Raw genomic sequence first — 19,589 nt, 5'->3', positions numbered from 1 at the left:
CACACAATTCACTTTGACTAATTCACATTTGAACAACTTCATTCATTCATTAGTTGGTGGATCCTAAATGAATCTTCAAACGTCAGCTCTGGTACTGACACATGGGACAAACAGTCCTCTACACTGACTTCAACAATATTAGAACTAAAGTCTTCCAACAGGAAGTGAAGAAGTCAAGATTCTTTAAGACATTTGTACCAAAATCTTCATTTGGAGAACTTCAATCACAAAGATTTGATCAGAGTTCAACATTTGTGGTGTTCAGCTGCTTCCTTTGACGTCTGCCTGCAAGTCAGCACTTCATTAGAAGAGGAGCAGCCCCCTGAGACCCTCTACAGGATCAGTGGTTTAGCTACTGGCTGGATGGAGATTTGATCCATGATCAGAGTGTTTGCTGGAAGAATAGTGAAGAAAGCTTCTCCTTCAAATCAACAGTTCAAACAGAAATCAACTTACTCACATCAGAAATATCCAGAAATCCAAAGAACACAATAATTTATCATCAGAGAAAGTTTACATCATATTGTTCAGACTGATTTTAAACTCACAACAACTTACTCTGTGTCTCTTGAAGGACACACAGCTGGGTTCAGGTCCTGGTCCAGGAGATTCTGGTCTTTGATGGGATCTGATAGAAAAACAACTTTGGTGACTCTCACATATTCAGTCACAGTTTCCTTCATAAATGACAAATAGAATCAGAATAATAGTAAAAATGTCCTGATGAAATATTCAATTCTAGATCAGACTTGGAGACAGAATCAGTCCGATGGTCTCAGTCATCTCACCTCTGAGCTTTGGTCTGGCTCTCATGGTCCCCACACAGAGTGGTTTTAGAGGGAAGGACTCCCTCCTCTCTGTCCTCACACTGATCCATGCTGCTGAATCCACATCCACATCAGCTCACACACACTTTCTACCTTCATGTGGAGAGGAAACACAAATCATTGATGTGCAGTGAAAACTGAAATCCTCCTTTCCATCATTTCTCCTGGACAAAGATCAGCTGCTCCTCCACTGATTGGCTCTTCTTTCCTCTTTCATATCAGTGTCACTTGAATGCAGTCAGACAGCAGTGGGAGGCAGAGGAAGCTGCCATCAGCTGCTCTACTTCTACTATCAGTCCACTAGATGGAGGCATGAAGCTGCAGCCCAGCACACACAGGATGATGGACCAACATTTACACTCACTCAGTCATTTGGACTGTCGCTGATACTTCACTAACTTTTCCACCACTAAACAACATTTAGAGATAAACACAGAAAAATAATCTGAAAAAAAAAAAAAATCCAAAAAACACAGTATTTCATTGTCTCTCTACAAATGTATAAGATTCTGACTTTATTTAAGATGTCTTGAGATAATTTTGTTGTTATTTGGTGCAATATAAATTAAACTGAATCGACTGTTTTTTTACCCATTTCCTTTCTATACGGGTCAGAATATTTCCAGTATGATACAGGCTGTAGATCAAAAAAGGAGTCACTTGTTAAACAGGAACTTGGACATTTGCTGTTAATAACTTCCTGTTCATCACTCTTTGTTGAATTAAATGAAGAATCTGATATTTATTGACAATATAGGCATTAACAGGAACAATATGACATTCACAGGGTGAAGAGTTCCTCTTTCCACAGACCTCACAACAACAACAACAACAACAACAACAACAACAACAACAACAACAACAACAACAACAACAACAACAACAACACGTTAATGTAGTGACCAGCAGACCAACCCTGAGGGAGAAACACTGTCAGTGTTGAACAGAGACATTATTAGAAGCTGAAGTTGTGAATCCACAGACACGGTGGTCACAAGTTGATGTGTCTGCTGCTGCTGTTCAGAGAGACGTGTGTCTGATGCTGTGGAGGTTGAACATGGACAAACAGACAACAAGTGCTGAACATCTGCTGGATCAGTGGTTTGAATCCAGAACAAACTGTTTCTATTTGTTTTAATGTCATGAAGTTGAGTCGTTGACATTTATTCACTTTAACAATGTTTCAAAGATGAAACTCACAAGTTTGATGTTTGAGTGAAAACAGACCAAAGAAAGTCACAGAGAGAGATTTACTCAGAAACTGAGACACAGTTCATCAAACTAGTTCTTGTTCTGTCAAAATACTATTTAGCTACATGTTGGATTAAATTAAATAATGAGAAACAGTTAAATCGGCTTTAACGAGGACAGAAAACGAACTCTCTTCCTGTTTTCAACAACAACGAGCGACGCATTTGGAAGTCGGTCACCAGGTGACGCGGTCACTCGCAAATCCGGAACCACGGTCCTGGATCGGTACCGTAGTGAAACCTCCTATTAGTGAACTTTAGTCTTCATTAGTTCAATGAACGGAACCAAAGAGAAAGAATCAAACAAAGCAAACTTACAGAGATTCAGACAAAGTGGAGAAGAAGACGACTCTCCGAGAAAAGACTCTGACACAGGTGAGCTGGTACCTGGAATGACGTAGGACAGGTAGGAAGGAGGAAACAGGAGCAGATTTTCACAATAAGAGACATGTGTCCAACACGTACAACTTACATTTACATTTATCAGACGGTTTTAACCAAAGTGACTTAAAAGTGAGATACAGGGGAAAATATATAAGTCAAAGTGAAAAACTCTAACAACACAGAAGTCGGTTTTATTCATCATAGAACAAAATAAACCGATTTCAAATGAACAAACCAGGAAAAATTAGGTTATCAAGTGTTGTTGTTCCTGTCCAACAGAGAAGGGCATTGCTGGTTTTTAATGCAAAATGTTTTGAATGTGTTATAATTTGTTGTTGTAGGCATATGATGTCTTCCTCAAGCTGTTTGTGAAAAGATGATGCTTAGTTTTTATACTTATCACGTTTTATACTAATACTAAGTTTTATACTTATTCCAATGAGCCCAAAAGCAAAGAGAAATAAAATACATATCAAATTAGAGCTTGTGTCTTAACAGGTTAAAGAAAGATTATGGAGTTCCACAGAGATGAAGGAAAAACTAAATTTTTCTTTCATGTATCTGAGAAAAACTGTTGTCTTCTGAGGTTGAAATCCCAGCCTAGCTCCTGTAGGGGTCCTTAGGCAAGACCTCCTTACACTTACCCTGCCTGCCCTTGTAAGTCACTTTGGATAAAAGCATCTGCCAAATGACTAAATGTAAATGTAGAAGGTGCTGTTTAAGGCTACCAGGTGGTCGGGCAGAACATAGGAGGGGAAATTCACGGATGAGGAGAGTTTCAGAAGGGAGGTGTCATTTTCTAATGTAATTGATTGAAACAGGTTTATCGAAGATCTGTGTTACCGTCTGATACACTTTATATGGGCTTAATGGTAATAATGTCCAGTTAACAAGATGTCCAGCATATACTCTTGACCAGAGTCCAACAGAGTATGTTGGACTCTGGTCAAGAGTATTTGTGCAACAAGATCATGTCCAGTCTAGAAATGCCTTCATATCAATCAGGATCCCTAATATAAGTGCCAGGATGTGTGGTACCAGGACTATGTTTTAAAGTGGGACCCTGAAGACACCTGGGAAAGGAGAGTATGAACACAGTGGAGAGGAGAGCGAGTTTCTGATCCCACAGCTTTGGTGAGAATGAACAAACGTCAGCTGACCTCAACTGTCTTACCACTGTGAAATTAGTCCTGGACGATCAGAACCAGACATATTATTAATGTAGGATTGGAGCTGCTAACATGCTGCTAACTCAGACGGCTCAGTGGGACCAGCACATGAGCAGAACCACAGCAGCAGCTGAGTCGACACAGGAGGTGTTCAGGTGCAGCTGGGAGTGTGGACCATTCCCATTTAGAGAGCACTCCGTGCCGGTCCCCACAGGACAGTCTCAAGTGAACAGACGTTTCCTGGCAGTTCACCAGGAGGAATTCTGCATTAGTGTTATAATCTGACTTCAGCAGCTACATTAAAGAATAAATGTTCAGATTCCTGAATGATTAAATTCATAACTGAGTAATTTTCCTACAGCAGGAAGTTTGGCCTAGTTTCTTAGAGACTTGTGTTTTTTTATTAGTATTAACTATTGCAGCCCCTTGATCGTAGTCACAGAAAGTTAGTGTCCATATTATTATGAACCCCTTTTGGGTCCTAAAATCCAGGTCCTTGACGTCCCTAAAATGCTCCTGAACATAGTGAAAAAGTTTACTAGTTTAGTTTTTCAGCATCAGTTTGAGACGAGGAGGAGATCACCCCCATTAAACCAGCACAGAAGAAGTAGAAACAGTAGTTGTAGGCGTGGTTGATGTGGTTTTTGTAGAATTCATTAGGATTGTCCTAATTTTACCAACATTCTTCAGGTGGAAGAAGGAAGTTGTGATTCATTTAAAAATGTAAAAATGCAGTACTCAAGAGCAAGTACCTGCCCCAAACAGTACTCCACTACAAGTACAGGTACCACTAGAAATTGTGTACTCAAGTTGGAGTACTTAGTACAAGTACATAAAAGTACAAATGTAGTTCAGATGTGTTGAACATGTGACTCTGACACCAGAGAAACTCGACCTTTAAAAAGGATCAAATATTTATTGTCAGCTTGTTTCACATTTGTAGTAGTGGATAAAAACTGGTTCTGTGTTAGTGCAGAGACCTGGTGTGGAACTAAACCAGAATCCTGGATCAGGTTCAGAGTAGCAGAGTGCAGCAGGTGGCAGCACTGACTGTCTGTTGAGCAGGAAACAGAAGCACTAACTGTTTTTTCCTCCATCAATTAAACAGCTGCAGCTGCAGGTCCAGGTCCAGAAACCAGTGGGAACCAGAATATGTCCTGGTCCACAACAAGGACAGGGGTCAACAGTCATCACTAAAACTGGACTGAACTGGTGCCAAATGCATCAACACAGTATTTGTTGTTTTAGTGAAGCAGCAAACTGGTTGTAGAAGGACTAGTGAGAGAACTACTGTTAAGACGTTTCCACATATGCACTCCGGACTGACTCTGGAGGATCAGGTCCAGACATTGTGTGGACTTGTGGGTTCACACATGCAGAACACAGCAGGAGAAAGTCCAGGTGACACACGTTCCCACGCTGCATTAGATTGATAAACCTGGAGTCAATTTAAACCTGGATCAAAAGTAGCATCTGTACAAACTGGGTTCAGACTGTGTCCTGCTCTGACCTTTGACCTTCTTCCTGAGATAAAATCAGACCCAGGATCAGTCCTGAGGCTCTGATGGTGATCTGGTTTCTGTCTGACTCAGGCCTGTAGGGATCTGAGGACACACAGGTGTATATCCGTCCATTATCCGGGGCGGGGTCGCGGGGGCAGCAGTCTGAGCAGAGAGACCCAGACTTCCCTAAAACGGAGGTCTTTACCTTCAAATACACTCGTCACAATATAGAAAGAAGATTGAACCAAATGTATCCTTGATGACAGTGAGCAGTGAAAATCAAAGACTTCCTCTGATGTTCAGACTCGGTTTAAGTCTTAATGCAGCTGGATGTAAAGAATTCTCTTCACAGAATATATTCGAAGCTGATACTGATCACTGACCAGTCTGTTTCAGTAGCACATTGATTCACATGGAAACTGGGTCGTCTTCAAATCAAAGAGGTTCTGTTGGTTCTGACCAACATATCTTCATCTTCTGATGCTGTGATGATGCCGTTTGTGTCTCATCAGTTCTCTCAGTAACGTTGGTGAAGTCTGCTCTGTGTGGTCTGAACGTCCAGTGAAATTAATGAGGAACATGTTGGTCACAGTATGAAGCTGTGGAAGTTCTGCAGTAGTTTGTCTGATCACTGCTGATAGAAGGTTCTAACAGAGACAAGTCAGCACTGCTGCTCTGGTTCATGTTGTTCTCATAGTTTAGTAGAAATAAAAATCATTTTCTTAGAATTTCATCACCAGGAGAAACCATCACTAGAGGATTACGGAGCTTTGTGAATACGACCCCAGGTGTTTGAACGTTGTGGCAGACAGGGATCAGCTCTCAGCAGAACCACTAGGACCTGTCTGTGGCTACACAGCCTCATTCTACCACCAGAGAAATGGATCCAGCTAGTTAACCAAGCTAACCAGCTCTCAGCACTGTGTTCTCACAATCCCAGCTGTCCCTGGATGAAAGGTGGTGTACTGTCCAGGTTACTGTACACCACCTTTCTGTCTATATCTCTGCTGAGTGATTCATAGAGTTTGAACCAGAATGAGATCATGTGGACAATCAGAACCACAACAACTGCAGCACAGATACGGCTACAGTCCCAATCAGCAGCTCCATCCCAGCCGTAATCCCAGATCTAGTTGGTCTCCATCAGCCTCAGCAGTGCTGGTTCTGTCCTCTGTTAACAAACTGTCTCCATCTCTCTGAGTTCAGTGATACTTGCTGCTGAGGGTGAACCCACTCTCTGTGGACACAGCCAGCGGGGATCTACTGCAGGACACGGGCTAAACTCTCAGAATAAATCAATATGGATCAGAGATCAAATAAATCACTGCTGTGACACTGGCTCCTTCAAGAAAAACACCAACAGAGTCCAGACCTCTACAGTCCTGTGTTTGTCTGATACTACGACTCACTATGATCAGATGATTTATATGTTTTTACAAAACCAAACCTGGAATTCAAAGAGGAGAAACTAACTTTGGCTCAACTATAGATTACACAGACTTTATCTGGAAATCAACATCGACCTTTCTCCACATTTCAGCATCATGTTGGTTCAACAACAACGTTGATTTGACTCAGGTTTTTATACTGGACACCTTTCCCGATGCAACACCCTGAAATTTGTCAGGTGAGGGACTGACGCTCAGAGTCCAACAGCTTATTCAACCTCAACCTTTCTCCACATTTCCACATACAGTGAAACCTCAGTGTCCAACCAGTGTCTCCACTGAGCCACCCATTCTCCCTCCATTATCCTGTCCTCAGTTGTCCTCTGAAGGGTCGCAGCAGTGCTGGATCCTATCTCAGCTGTCATTAGGTCAGAGTCAGGGTCCACCTGGACAGGTGTCCAGTCTATCACAGGGCTGACATACAGAGACAGACAAACATTCACACCCAGGGACAGTTTAGAGTCCATTAACCTACAGACATGTGTTTGGATTGTGGGAGGAAGCTGGAGAACCTGGAGAAAAGCCGCTCAAACACAGGAAGAACATCCAAACTCCACACAGAAAGGCACCCGGCCGACCTGTGGATTCAAACCCAGCTCCTTCTTACACTGAACCATTCCCCTCAACATGACTAAAGTCTTCAACAGAGACTGTGGACTCTGGTTTCTAGTGTCAAATGTCTTAAAGCTAATGACTGACCTGTTGAAGGTCACGGGATGTTTGTGTGTCTCCAGATTAGCTGCACATTTGAATGAAGCCAATGAAAACGTCCCACTGTCCTGCAGAGTGATGATGTGCACCGACACAGTGGATCCTCACATTTGATCTTAATGTTCCAGATTAGTTTTTACTGAACAACCGCTTCACAATCTGCCCAGTACAACCACAGTCTGTTACAGTTACTCAGCTGTTTCTTTTCATCTGGACTTCAGTGTTTGATTTGTTCTCATTTCTCTGCCTTGTTCCAACTGCTCAGAGAAAATGTTGAATTGTCTCTGCTGAGGAAACCACAGCACTGACAGTCCCGATCACAGACGAAGGAGATCATCTCCAGTTCTATCAGCCAGTGTTGGGATGGAGGGAGCATCTCTACTGTGGCTGCTCTGGAAGACATTTTACATTTAGACCACATGTTGACTGACGTTTGATTGGAATTTATTTCCACTTTGGTTTTTACTCAGTCACTTTCTTGACTGTGTGAAACTGAGCTGTAGGTTTTACTTTCAAAAACACTCCCCCCTCATTAGTTCACAGGAAAGTTAGTCTGACACCATCTCACCAAGGTTTTAGTACGTTGCTGGTTATGATATATTTCTATTTGAATCATGAACAATATCACATTTACAACATGAAATGATTGTTTGACTTGTTCTTTACTGACAAACACATGATTCTTTGTAATTCAGAGTATTTGGAATAAAGTTTGGTTTGTTCGTGTCCACTGTTCTGATTCCTCTCAGAGCTACATGAGAACATTCAGACCCATCCTCAGGTTCAATGGTACAAATCATTTGAATTGACCAGTTTGTGTTGTGTAATAATACACATGCTTGTTTTCTGTTGGTTGTGCCCCTCAACAGGCTTTTTAATGCTGCTCTCAGCTCACTGCGTCTTTGTTTAACAGGTTCAGTTCCTTTGATTTAACATGTAAAACATTAAAAACATCAGTTCACTGATGAAGTGGATGAAATTCTGTCTCCATCACTGTGAGTGTTTGTGTGTGGATCATTCAGGAAACAGCTTCACGAGTCACTGAGATACAGAAAATGTTTAATGGAACAAGTTGTGCTGCGAACACGAGATCAAACTCTAACAAGTAGAATCACACTAGACACACACTAGAAATCAGAAGGTACAAATACTGTGAACTGGTCTTCTGCTCAGTTTGTAGTAACACAGGATAAGAACCAGGTGTTTACAGTACACAAAGTCAAGAACTGAGCAAAGGGAAAAGTATTTGTATAGGAAAATACTTCAGTACAAGTAGAAGTACCCTTTAACTTTTTATACTCTAGTAAAGTGATATTTTGATAAACATTTGTTATTAAAATGAAAAAAACATCAGCTGTTTATTAGTTTTTTACAATATGTGAAAAGTAACTAGTAACTAATGCTGTAAAATAAATGTAGTGAAGAAGACATACTCCAGTAAAGTACAAATACCTCACAACTGTACTTAACACAGTACTTGAGTAAATGTACTTAGTTACTTTTCACCTCTGATAAGAGCCACATGAAATAAAATAGTTCATTATAAGAAGAAAAAGAAGAAAGAAAAGCACAGAGGGTTTTTTTACGATGGGTTTTAGGATTAAACCAAACTGTTCTTTAGAGGCAACGTTTCCCAGTTCACCCCCCGATTCCTGGCTGCATGTTGAAGTGTCCCTGGACAAGACACTGAACTCTGAACCCTTGGTGCCTAAAATTCAGCTTCCTGTCCAAAATGAATTTCATCAGGAGGATTAATAAAGAATCAAAAATTATTACTATTATTCAGCTGAATCAACATAGTCCTCATTCCACCTGCTACATAAGGTTGATAAACGGCTGTTTCCCTCATGTACTTCAGTAAAAGTCCACTAAATACTTCTTATCCAGTTGTTCTCTAAACAACGACGACACTACGCCTGCCCAGTCCACTCTCACACTGTCGGGAGTGAAAGCCTGAACTGAAGCGTTGACTTCAATGCAAAGAGGACATGTGACAGTGAAACAGAGGAAAGTTAAAACCACTGTTGATCCACAAAACACTCTGAACCCACAATGACATGTGGAACTATTGTTCTGGTTTCTTCTTCATGTGGAACTGTACTGTGGAATTTAAAGTCAGTCTCTGTAACGCTGAAGCAGAGCTCCAACAACATCCAGTCTCACTTTGTAGGCGACTGTGTGCTTCAAGGAAGGTGCATAGAAGAAATAACAGGGATGGAGCTGAAGTGCACTGTTTGGTGCTAACATGAGAGCATCGCTGACATGGTCATCTGCTGCTGTAACATACTGGACTGTCACTAATGGAGTCACAGTCATTATTCCCTGGAATAAACCAGGACCAGTGTTTCTGTGATGTCAGCACTCTGTTTACATGGGAGAGGATTAATAAAGTAGCACATGATGTCAGAAACAGTCTTAGAGCAGTATTTCTGTTGACCTAGTGTTGGAATAATACATGTACAGTCCATCCCAATAAGAACCACTAGATCAACATAATGCAGATTGGAGAATATTGACTGTTTTCTTTTTTTCAGTTTGTTTGGTGTAAAAACACCAAATGGACTGGGTGGAGTTTCAAAGGTATCTTCAGTCGTCCGTGCTGTTGATGTGACTGTCAGGGTGGATGTGTTTATGCATCATCTGCTCATGGTCGACCTGACCTGAAAGACACATCTATTGGATCATGTCTGTAGGTTGTAGTTCACATTCAGGCCTGTGAAGCTGCTGATGGACACATTTATGATCAGAATGACAGGAATTCATGTCAAGTCACCTAAAACCACCTGATGCTCATAGAATCTGTCTGACTGTAGTCCAAACTGTAGTATGGAGTTTAAACTGCAGCTGAGACTTTAGTTAGTTCAACTTCTAACTGTGTGAGTGAAAGAGACAGACATGTAGAGACTGAACTATCTGTTCAACAGAGACGACGTTTCTCTGACAGGACGACACTCTCAGTACTACACTGAACACAGAGACACTGAAGTACCAAAACGCAAGAACCCAAACCCAGGATAAAGAGGTTCAGTGAATGTGGTGTTGAAGGTGTGGAGGTGGATCAGTTTGTCAGAGGAGACTCTGTAGAAGGACAGAGTCCCAGCAGGACAGTCCACATACACTGATACTCTGTGAGAGACAGAGGAGGAGATGAATGTTCTTCTCTTGTTGTGAAGAACAGAGTAACCACTAACATCAGAGCTGTACAGACTCCAGGACTGATCGTTCCATCCAAACACACAGTCTTTATTGTCTCCTCTCCTTCTGATTCCTCTGTAACTCACTGATATAGAAATGTATCCACTCCACTCGACCTCCCAATAACAGCGACCAGTCAGACCATTACTACACAGCAGCTGAGGCCAATAGTCAAATCTGTCTGGATGATCAGGATATGACTGATACTCCTTCACACGTGTCACCTTCCTGTTGTTGTCAGACAGTCGTAGTTTTCTGTTCACTGTGTTTGTGTCCATGGTGAGTTGACAGAAATCTGATGGAGAGAACAAGACACAATCCAGCTGCAGTTATTAATCTATCATCAGTTTGATGAGGACTCATGACATCAGGGATTTGAATGAGTGATGTGACAGTTTGAAGATGGTTGAATGTTGCTGCTTTGTTTTCATCAGTCTCATTAAAAACACACTTACACTTCCTCAGACCTGGTCTCAACCATCGGACTCCACCAGGCTCCACCCTGAAAGGAGGAGGGGGGTCAGAGCAGCACATTCTCTTTCAGCATGCACACATGGACATTACATGGCTCTCATACACACAGTGTGTTCTGGTTCTGTTTCTGGTGCTGTTGTGTATTACAGGAGCTCCCCTCTTTTCTTTGCTGAATGTAAAGTGCTTCAGTGAAGATTTGTCATCAGCTGAGAGGAAATGTTTCCAGCACAAAACTACTTTCTGCTGCAGTGTTCATTAACACGACTCCACAGTGAGACACAAACTGATGCTGACACATTTTTCTGCCTTTCATGGCAAAGAGGTGCGTTTGTTTTACTCATCTAAACAAACAGAGTCATTAATCATTAACATCCCTACTTCCTCCCCCATGAGCCATTTTTTTGTGGCTGCAGCAGGCCTCTCCATACCTGAGAGTGTCCAGTGTCCAGTGTGGATCCTCCAGTCCAGCAGACAGCAGCTTCACCCCTGTGTCTCCTGGATGATTGTAGCTCAGGTCCAGCTCTCTCAGATGGGAGGGGTTGGAGCTCAGAGCTGAGGCCAGAGAAGCACAGCCTTCCTCTGTGATCAGACAGCCTGACAGTCTGCAGACACACGAAACAACACACAGGGCACTTGGTGCTGGTGTTTTTTGTACAAACCAACATCACATACTCCTATTTGTATTTGAAGCAAATTTAGCTACATACAGCGAAAACAAATTTCAATTTCCTGTTTTGCATCAATTGTTCATGAAATGTAATCTGATCTTCACCAAAGTTACAAATATGAATAAACACAATATTTCTAAGTTGATAAAACACCTGAATAGTCCTGATCTTTCATGTCTTTGTTGAAGACAACCATCATACATACAAAGTGATTGTGGAAAAAGTCAGTCTCTGTCTGATGTCACAACATCAATTATAATCAGGTGCTAGCAAACCTGGAGTCCAATAGATAAAATAAACAATGGAGGTGTAGTTTAGAGCTACATGTCTGTTCAGTAAAGACACAAAAGATCATCAATGTTTTGTTTTATAGATACTTTAAAAAATTGTTATTTTTTATATTTGTGGCATTCAGGTCACATATAATGACTAATTTATGCACAGAATCAGAAAAATAGTAAAAGTGACCAGTTTTTTTGCTACTATCTTTACCAAAAACACAACATTAGAAAATAAAATCCTCAACAACATCTCTGAGTGTAAAAAAATGTTATGCATATAGTAAAAATACTTACGAGAATCTTCTGCAACATAAAACTTGTGACATTTGAAAGTTTAATCTGCTTGGGTCTCTCTAATGTCAGCAGTTTTGGACTTTTTAAATGTCTCCAATGATGCTCATGGACACAAAGTCTCTGGATCTAGAAAAATCTGCTGCATTAAAATGTTCTTAAGATAATGAATCCTAACCTGAGAGTTTCAAGTTTACACTGTGGATTCTCCAGTCCAGCAGACAGAAGCTTCACTCCTGAATCCTGCAGGTCGTTGTTACTCAGGTCCAGTTCTCTCAGACTAGAGGACTGGGAGCTGAGAACTGAGGACAGAGCTTCACAGTTTCTCTTTGAGAGATTACAGCCACTCAGTCTGAAAAACAGTGATGTATAAGATGAAAACATTTGTATCAAACTGTAATTGTCACAATTCCTGTCTGATGCTGGCCCAGTTTGTTTTTCTCTCTTTCATCTGGTCCCACTCCTGCTGCTCCTCTCCTCAGCCACTTCCTGCTATGCTCATACATGGACTGACTTACTCTTCCATTCCCTCTGCACTAATTACTGATCAGTTCCTACTGTATTCACCCTCTCCTTTATAAGCTCCCTTCAGCCCTCTGTTCTCTGCTAGATTGTTAGTTCTTACTATGACTCTCCAGCCATTTTCCTGCCTTGTTCCCAGCCTTGCTTCCCTGCCCATGTTATACCCTGGACCTTGCCCTCTAGTGATTTCTTACAGTCCTGTTTCTCAGACCTTTTCTCCTTTACTCACCAGCCCTTGGATAACAGACTTTGTACCTCAGCCAGTGTGAGTTCTTGACTGCGTCTGTGCAGTGATTTTCTGTTGTTACTTTGTTCCCCACCGTGCTTCAGGTTGTTTTTTGTTGTCACTTCATTTTTGTGTTTACACCAGTTTCTTGCTGTGTTCTTTTGATACCTCCCTCTAGTTAGTTTCCTGTTACAAACAAGCTAACTAGCGGACCCAGTTGCAGAATGACAGCAAAACAACAGAGAGTGATTTCCCACACAAGATTTATTAACAGAAATAATAACAAAAATGCAGAACAGAGCGGATGTAATGCAAACAAAATCAATAGAACAAACCAAAATCTCAAAAGGAGAATCAAACTAAAGAACACTGCAAAAGGCAGGCAAATAAGGAACTCACTAGGATATATAATAAAAAAAAAAACCCTCACAGCAAAACACGATCCTAAAGAAATCAAAATCACAGCAGAAGCTGGAACTAACAAACGAAAACAAAACCACAGCAAATGCTGGGACAAAACCTAACACTACACATACAAAGCTGGACCTAGAGGAAACAAAAAACGCAGCAAAATGCTGGAACAAACTACAGAGCAAACAAACTGACTAGACTAACAAAACTTACAAACCGTGGAGAACAAAGCTAGAGGTCGGGGAAAAGGTAAATGGAAGAGGCAGGAAACAAACGAGGTAGACGGTTGACACACTAGCAAATAACAAACACACAGACATGGACTTAAATACAAGACAAACTAATGATTAACAACAAACACCTGCTAAAACCCACACCTGTTGCCACTCCAATCAGCCAAGGCATATCCCCGGAAGTCAGGGAAACAGAGACAGAGACCTCCGGGGACACTGCCTCAACTGGCTGGAGGAGGGAAGTGCAACAGTTTCCCGTTTTCTCTGCTTATAATAAATCCTTTTCTTTGCACTACTTGTGTCTCTTGACTCCATTCCCTGACAGTAATCACCTTTAATGTTGACCCTGACCTAAAAAGATACAACACAGTGAAATAAAATCAGACAGGAAAGTACAATTATTTTATATGTTGTTAAAATACTGATGAGATGCTTTTTCAACTCAAAACTTGTAACATTACAAAGTTTACTCTCTTTGGGAGCAGTTAAGGACATTTTAAATATCTCCAGTTATTTAAAACAGAAACGTGAACTGACCTGAGAGTTTCCAGTTTACAGTGTGGATTCTCCAGTCCAGCAGACAGAAGCTTCAGTCCTGAATCCTGCAGGTCGTTGTTACTCAGGTCCAGTTCTCTCAGACTAGAGGACTGGGAGCTGAGAACTGAGGACAGAGCTTCACAACTTCTCTCTGAGAGGTTACAGCCACTCAGTCTGAAAAACAGTGATGTATAACATGACAACACTTATAATTGATAATTTCAATTATCACCTTAAAAATAAATTAAAAATATATATATAATCAGACTAGAAAATGTGAAACATGTATATTATAAAAATAAAGTGGTGATTGGGGAAGTTCTGTAAATCAAAAATCCTGACATTAAGAATTTTAACTGTTTGGGTCTCTCCCAGTCAATTAAAGTCAAAATGTGGATTCTGTGGTCAAAACTTTAATGGACATTCAACTATCCACATACTTACAAAGCTTTTTTAGCAGATTTCACCACTGGCAGCAGCCTCAGAAGAACCTCCTCTGAAGCATAGTATTTCTTCAGGTCAAACACGTCCAGATCGCTTTCTGATGACAGTAAGATGAAGACCAGAGCTGACCACTGAGCAGGAGAGAGTTTATTTGTAGAGAGACTTCCTGTGTCCAGGTACTGTTGGATCTCCTCCACTAGAAAACGATCATTCAGTTCATTCAGACAGTGGAACAGGTTGATGCTTTTCTCTGCTGAGGGAGTCTCTTTGATCTTCTTCTTGATGTACTGGACTGTTTCCTGATTGGTCTGTGATCTACTTCCTGTCTTTGTCTGCAGACATTGTAGGAGAGTCTGATTGGTCTCCAGCGAAAGACCGAGGAGAAAGCGGAGAAACAAGTCCAGGTGTCCATTTGGACTCTGTACGGCCTTGTCCACAGCACTCTGGTGGAGAAGCTTTAGTTTGGGTCTAAACAGTTTAGACCTCAGAGAAGTTGACTGATCTTCAGACAGCTGATTAACTCCAGAGTTGATGAAGGTCAGATGGACATGAAGAGCAGCCAGAAACTCCTGAACACTCAGATGGACGAAGCAGAACACCTTGTCCTGGTACAGTCCTCTCTCCTCTTTAAAGATCTGTGTGAACACTCCTGAGTACACTGAGGCTGCTCTGATATCGATGCCACACTCTGTCAGGTCGTATTCATAGAAGATCAGGTTTCCTTTCTGCAGCTGCTCAAAAGCCAGTTTTCCCAGAGACTCAATCATCTTCCTGCTCTCTGGACTCCAGTGTGGATCTGTCTCAGCTCCTCCATCATACTTGATGTTCTTCACTTTGGACTGAACCACCAGGAAGTGGATGTACATCTCAGTCAGGGTCTTGGGCAGCTCTCCTCCCTCTCTGGATTTCAACACATCCTCCAGAACTATAGCAGTGATCCAGCAGAAGACTGGGATGTGACACATGATGTGGAGGCTTCGTGATGTCTTGATTTGGGAGATGATTCTTCTGGCCTGCTCCTGATCTCTGAACCTCTTCCTGAAGTACTCCTCCTTCTGCGGGTCAGTGAACCCTCTGACCTCTGTCACCATGTCAACACACTCAGAAGGGATCTGATTGGCTGCTGCAGGTCGTGTGGTTATCCAGAGGCGAGCAGAGGGAAGCAGGTTCCCCCTGATCAGGTTTGTCAGCAGCACATCCACTGAGGTGGACTCTGTAACATCAGTCAGGATCTGATTGTTGTGGAAGTCCAGAGGAAGTCGACACTCATCCAGACCGTCCAAGATGAACACAACCTGGAACTCTTCAAACCTGCAGATTCCTGCTTCTTTGGTTTCAGTAAAGAAGTGATGAACAAGTTCCACCAAGCTGAACTTTTTCTCTTTCAGCACATTCAGCTCTCTGAAAGTCAATGGAAATGTGAACTGTATGTCCTGGTTGGCTTTGTCTTCAGCCCAGTCCAGAGTGAACTTCTGTGTTAAGACTGTTTTCCCAATGCCAGCCACTCCCTTTGTCATCACTGTTCTGATTGGTTCCTCTCTTCCAGGTGAGCCTTTAAAGATGTCTTCTTGTCTGATGGTTGTTTCTGGTCTGTGTGGTTTCCTGGATTCTCTTTCAATCTTTCTGACCTCATGTTCATCATTGACCTCTCCAGTCCCTCCCTCTGTGATGTAGAGCTCTGTGTAGATCTGGTTCAGAAGGGTTGGGTTTCCTGCTTTAGCAATCCCCTCAAACACACACTGGAACTTCTTCAGATTAGATTTAAGTTCACGCTGACAAACTGCAGCTGAAGTTCCTGAATCAAACCACAAAAACATGATCAATATAATTTCTAATGAAAAAACAGTTTGACAGTTTCATGACCCTAAATGATTCACATTTCAACATATTAACACTCCACATCTTCAGCTCTCAGTAAACGTCTCATTTGTCCATGATGTTAAATGTTTAGAGAAATCCTCTTACTGCTCTGCAGACAGTCAGCCAGCTTCTCCTGCTTCATTCTCCTCAGGAAGTTCAGTGTGATCTTTACAAATGCCTCTCTGCTGCTCCTCCTCTGCTCTTCATCATCACCATCCAACACCTCCTCATCCTCCCTCTGATTCTCTAAGCATTGTGGGTAATCTGGACTCAGAACGTTCTGGATCTTCTTCAGCTCGTTCTTCACAAAAGTGACAATGTTCTCCTCCAGCAGCTGGAACAGAAACTATATGAATGACACAATCCAACTCAAATCATGGAGCCAAACATCAGATCCATGTTGGACAGACTGACAATCCACTGGTCTAAAAAGTGCAGCATGGAGATTATTGGGAACACAACAGATGGAAAAGTAGTAGTTGGACATGTACAGACCAGAAATATGGAGTCCAGGTGTGTTATATGCTGCTGGGCAGACTGACCACTGGGAACCTCTGAGCTCTCCTGGTCCATTCTGTGGAGGAATCATCAAGAATGAGCTCACAGTATGTCTGTCCACACAGAGACACACACAAGGTAAAGGTCCATGAAGAGAGATTTGATGTGAACAGTGAATCAGAGACTCCCTGTAGTGGTGAAGCTTTACTGTCACCAGTCACTTTGGTTTAGTCTCAGCAGCTCTGAACAACAGATATCTCTGCCTCCCTCACTGAACAATGCTCAAGTGTTGGAACAAGGCATCTAGAGACAGAGTCTGCTTGGATCACACTGGTTGTACTGGGCAGCTCCCAGTCTGAATATGTTGAACTGTGTGAGTATGAGGCAGAGTGCTGCTGCTCACACAATTCACTTTGACTAATTCACATTTGAACAACTTCATTCATTCATTAGTTGGTGGATCCTAAATGAATCTTCAGACGTCAGCTCTGGTACTGACACTGGGGACACACAGTCCTCTACACTGACTTCAACAACATTAGAACTAAAGTCTTCCAACAGGAAGTGAAGAAGTTAAGATTCTTTAAGACATTTGTACCAAAATCTTCATTTGGAGAACTTCAATCACAAAGATTTGATCAGAGTTCAACATTTGTGGTGTTCAGCTGCTTCCTTTGACGTCTGCCTGCAAGTCAGCACTTCATTAGAAGAGGAGCAGCCCCCTGAGACCCTCTACAGGATCAGTGGTTTAGCTACTGGCTGGATGGAGATTTGATCCATGATCAGAGTGTTTGCTGGAAGAATAGTGAAGAAAGCTTCTCCTTCAAATCAACAGTTCAAACAGAAATCAACTTACTCACATCAGAAATATCCAGAAATCCAAAGAACACAACAATTTATCATCAGAGAAAGTTTACATCATATTGTTCAGACTGATTTTAAACTCACAACAACTTACTCTGTGTCTGATGAAGGTTGATATTTAAAATTAATAAAATCTCCCATTGACCAGTCGCTCTTGAAGGACACACAGCTGGGTTGTGGTTCTGATTCTGGTCTTTGATGGGACCTGATTGAAAAACAACTTTGGTGACGCTCACATATTCAGTCAAAGTTTCCTTCATAAATGACAAATAGAATCAGAAGAATAGTAAAAATGTCCTGATGAAATATTCAATTCTAGATGAGACTTGGAGACAGAATCAGTCAGATGGTCTCAGTCATCTCACCTCTGAGCTTTGGTCTGGCTCTCATGGTCCCCACACAGAGTGGTTTTAGAGGGAGGGACTCCCTCCTCTCTGTCCTCACACTGATCCATGCTGCTGAATCCACATCCACATCAGCTCACACACACTTTCTACCTTCATGTGGAGAGGAAACACAAATCATTGATGTGCAGTGAAAACTGAAATCCTCCTTTCCATCATTTCTCCTGGACAAAGATCAGCTGCTCCTCCACTGATTGGCTCTTCTTTCCTCTTTCATATCAGTGTCACTTGAATGCAGTCAGACAGCAGTGGGAGGCAGAGGAAGCTGCCATCAGCTGCTCTACTTCTACTATCAGTCCACTAGATGGAGGCATGAAGCTGCAGCCCAGCACACACAGGATGATGGACCAACATTTACACTCACTCAGTCATTTGGACTGACGCTGATACTTTACTAACTTTTCCACCACCAAACAACATTTAGAGATAAACACAGAAAAATAATCTGATCATCTGTGTTATCTGAGAAAATCATGGAGATACTTTAAAAACTGCATGTACAGTAAACTTCCTCTGTGCCTCAGTCAAGTCTAAATAGAGTTTCTACAAACAGACTTACTACACTGTAGATCTGGAAATGACTGAGAATCAGCAGTTTGCTGTACAACAATCTACTCTAATGATTCCTGTACACATGCGCTGTGTTTGTAGAGGGGGGGTGGGGGTTCATTTATGCGAGAAACACACATGAAAATCTACTTTGGGAAACCACAGCAGCAACAGCTACAGTGCAGCAGCAGAAATGATTTTCCTTGTACAAACTTGGAACTCAGGCCCTTAGTTCAGTAACAACATGAAATCCCACATTCAATTATTTATATTATCCGATATATTATATACTTTAATGTACATGTCTAACCCAAAATTTAAATTTTCTATTTTGTTCAGCAAAGAAATCAAAAAGATTAAAAACAAAAAGATGATTAGACAGAATGAAGCAGCTGAACTTACTCTGTAATAAACATAATCCTAATGAAATAATAAATAGAAAATTCTGAGCCTTCAGCCCAAGATAGATAAAATATATATTTATAACAGGATACATTTATTAAACAAAAAGACAGGGACACTGGAAGCTAACAAACACCAAAAGTAACAACTAAAAGAGACACGAAAACATTCTGGACAAATACAAAGTGACTAACAAAAGCGCTGCAGTAACGCAGGCAAAAGACGAACTACTAAACCAACAAAACATACAAAGTACCAACCAATGAACCACTAGATAAAAATACAAACTACAACTCACTAATAAAAATACAAAGTAACAAATGAAGACCACTGCCGAGGGCAGGCAAAACATGAACAAATACACAAACCAAACAATACAAAGTAACAACAAAAAACAGCACTGCAGTAGCAGGCAAATGGAAAACTCACACGTGGGGAA

General features: G+C 41.5%; 1 protein-coding gene across 1 annotated transcript; it reads right to left on the bottom strand.

Moving 5' to 3' along the window:
* Positions 1-10,251: 10,251 nt before the first annotated feature.
* Positions 10,252-17,006, bottom strand: LOC113168710 (NLR family CARD domain-containing protein 3-like). Its single transcript, XM_033326753.1, has 7 exons — positions 16,929-17,006; positions 16,539-16,767; positions 14,574-16,368; positions 14,130-14,303; positions 12,379-12,552; positions 10,942-10,988; positions 10,252-10,781 (listed from the first exon to the last, which is right to left on the bottom strand). Exons 1-7 carry the CDS (start codon positions 17,004-17,006, stop codon positions 10,252-10,254), a joined length of 3,027 nt encoding a protein of 1,008 aa, XP_033182644.1.
* Between the last annotated feature and the right edge of the window lie 2,583 nt (positions 17,007-19,589).

This window comes from Anabas testudineus, chromosome 18 (genome assembly GCF_900324465.2).
Source record: "Anabas testudineus chromosome 18, fAnaTes1.2, whole genome shotgun sequence".
Lineage (NCBI taxonomy): Eukaryota > Metazoa > Chordata > Actinopteri > Anabantiformes > Anabantidae > Anabas > Anabas testudineus.
Note: the sequence above shows the minus strand (reverse complement) of the source record. Positions and strands in the feature narration are given on the sequence as shown.

Bases quoted from the DNA above. Each gene is read 5' to 3' on its own strand.
- LOC113168710 (XM_033326753.1), bottom strand. From the start codon at position 17,006: ATGGACCAGGAGAGCTCAGAGGTTCCCAGTGGTCAGTCTGCCCAGCAG. The intron at 10,989-12,378 runs GTTAGGATTCAT...TCCTCCTTTCAG, and splicing joins TGTAAACTTGAAACTCTCAG to GGTGGAGCCTGGTGGAGTCC. The intron at 10,782-10,941 runs GTAAGTGTGTTT...TCTCTCCATCAG, and splicing joins GAGACCAGGTCTGAGGAAGT to ATTTCTGTCAACTCACCATG.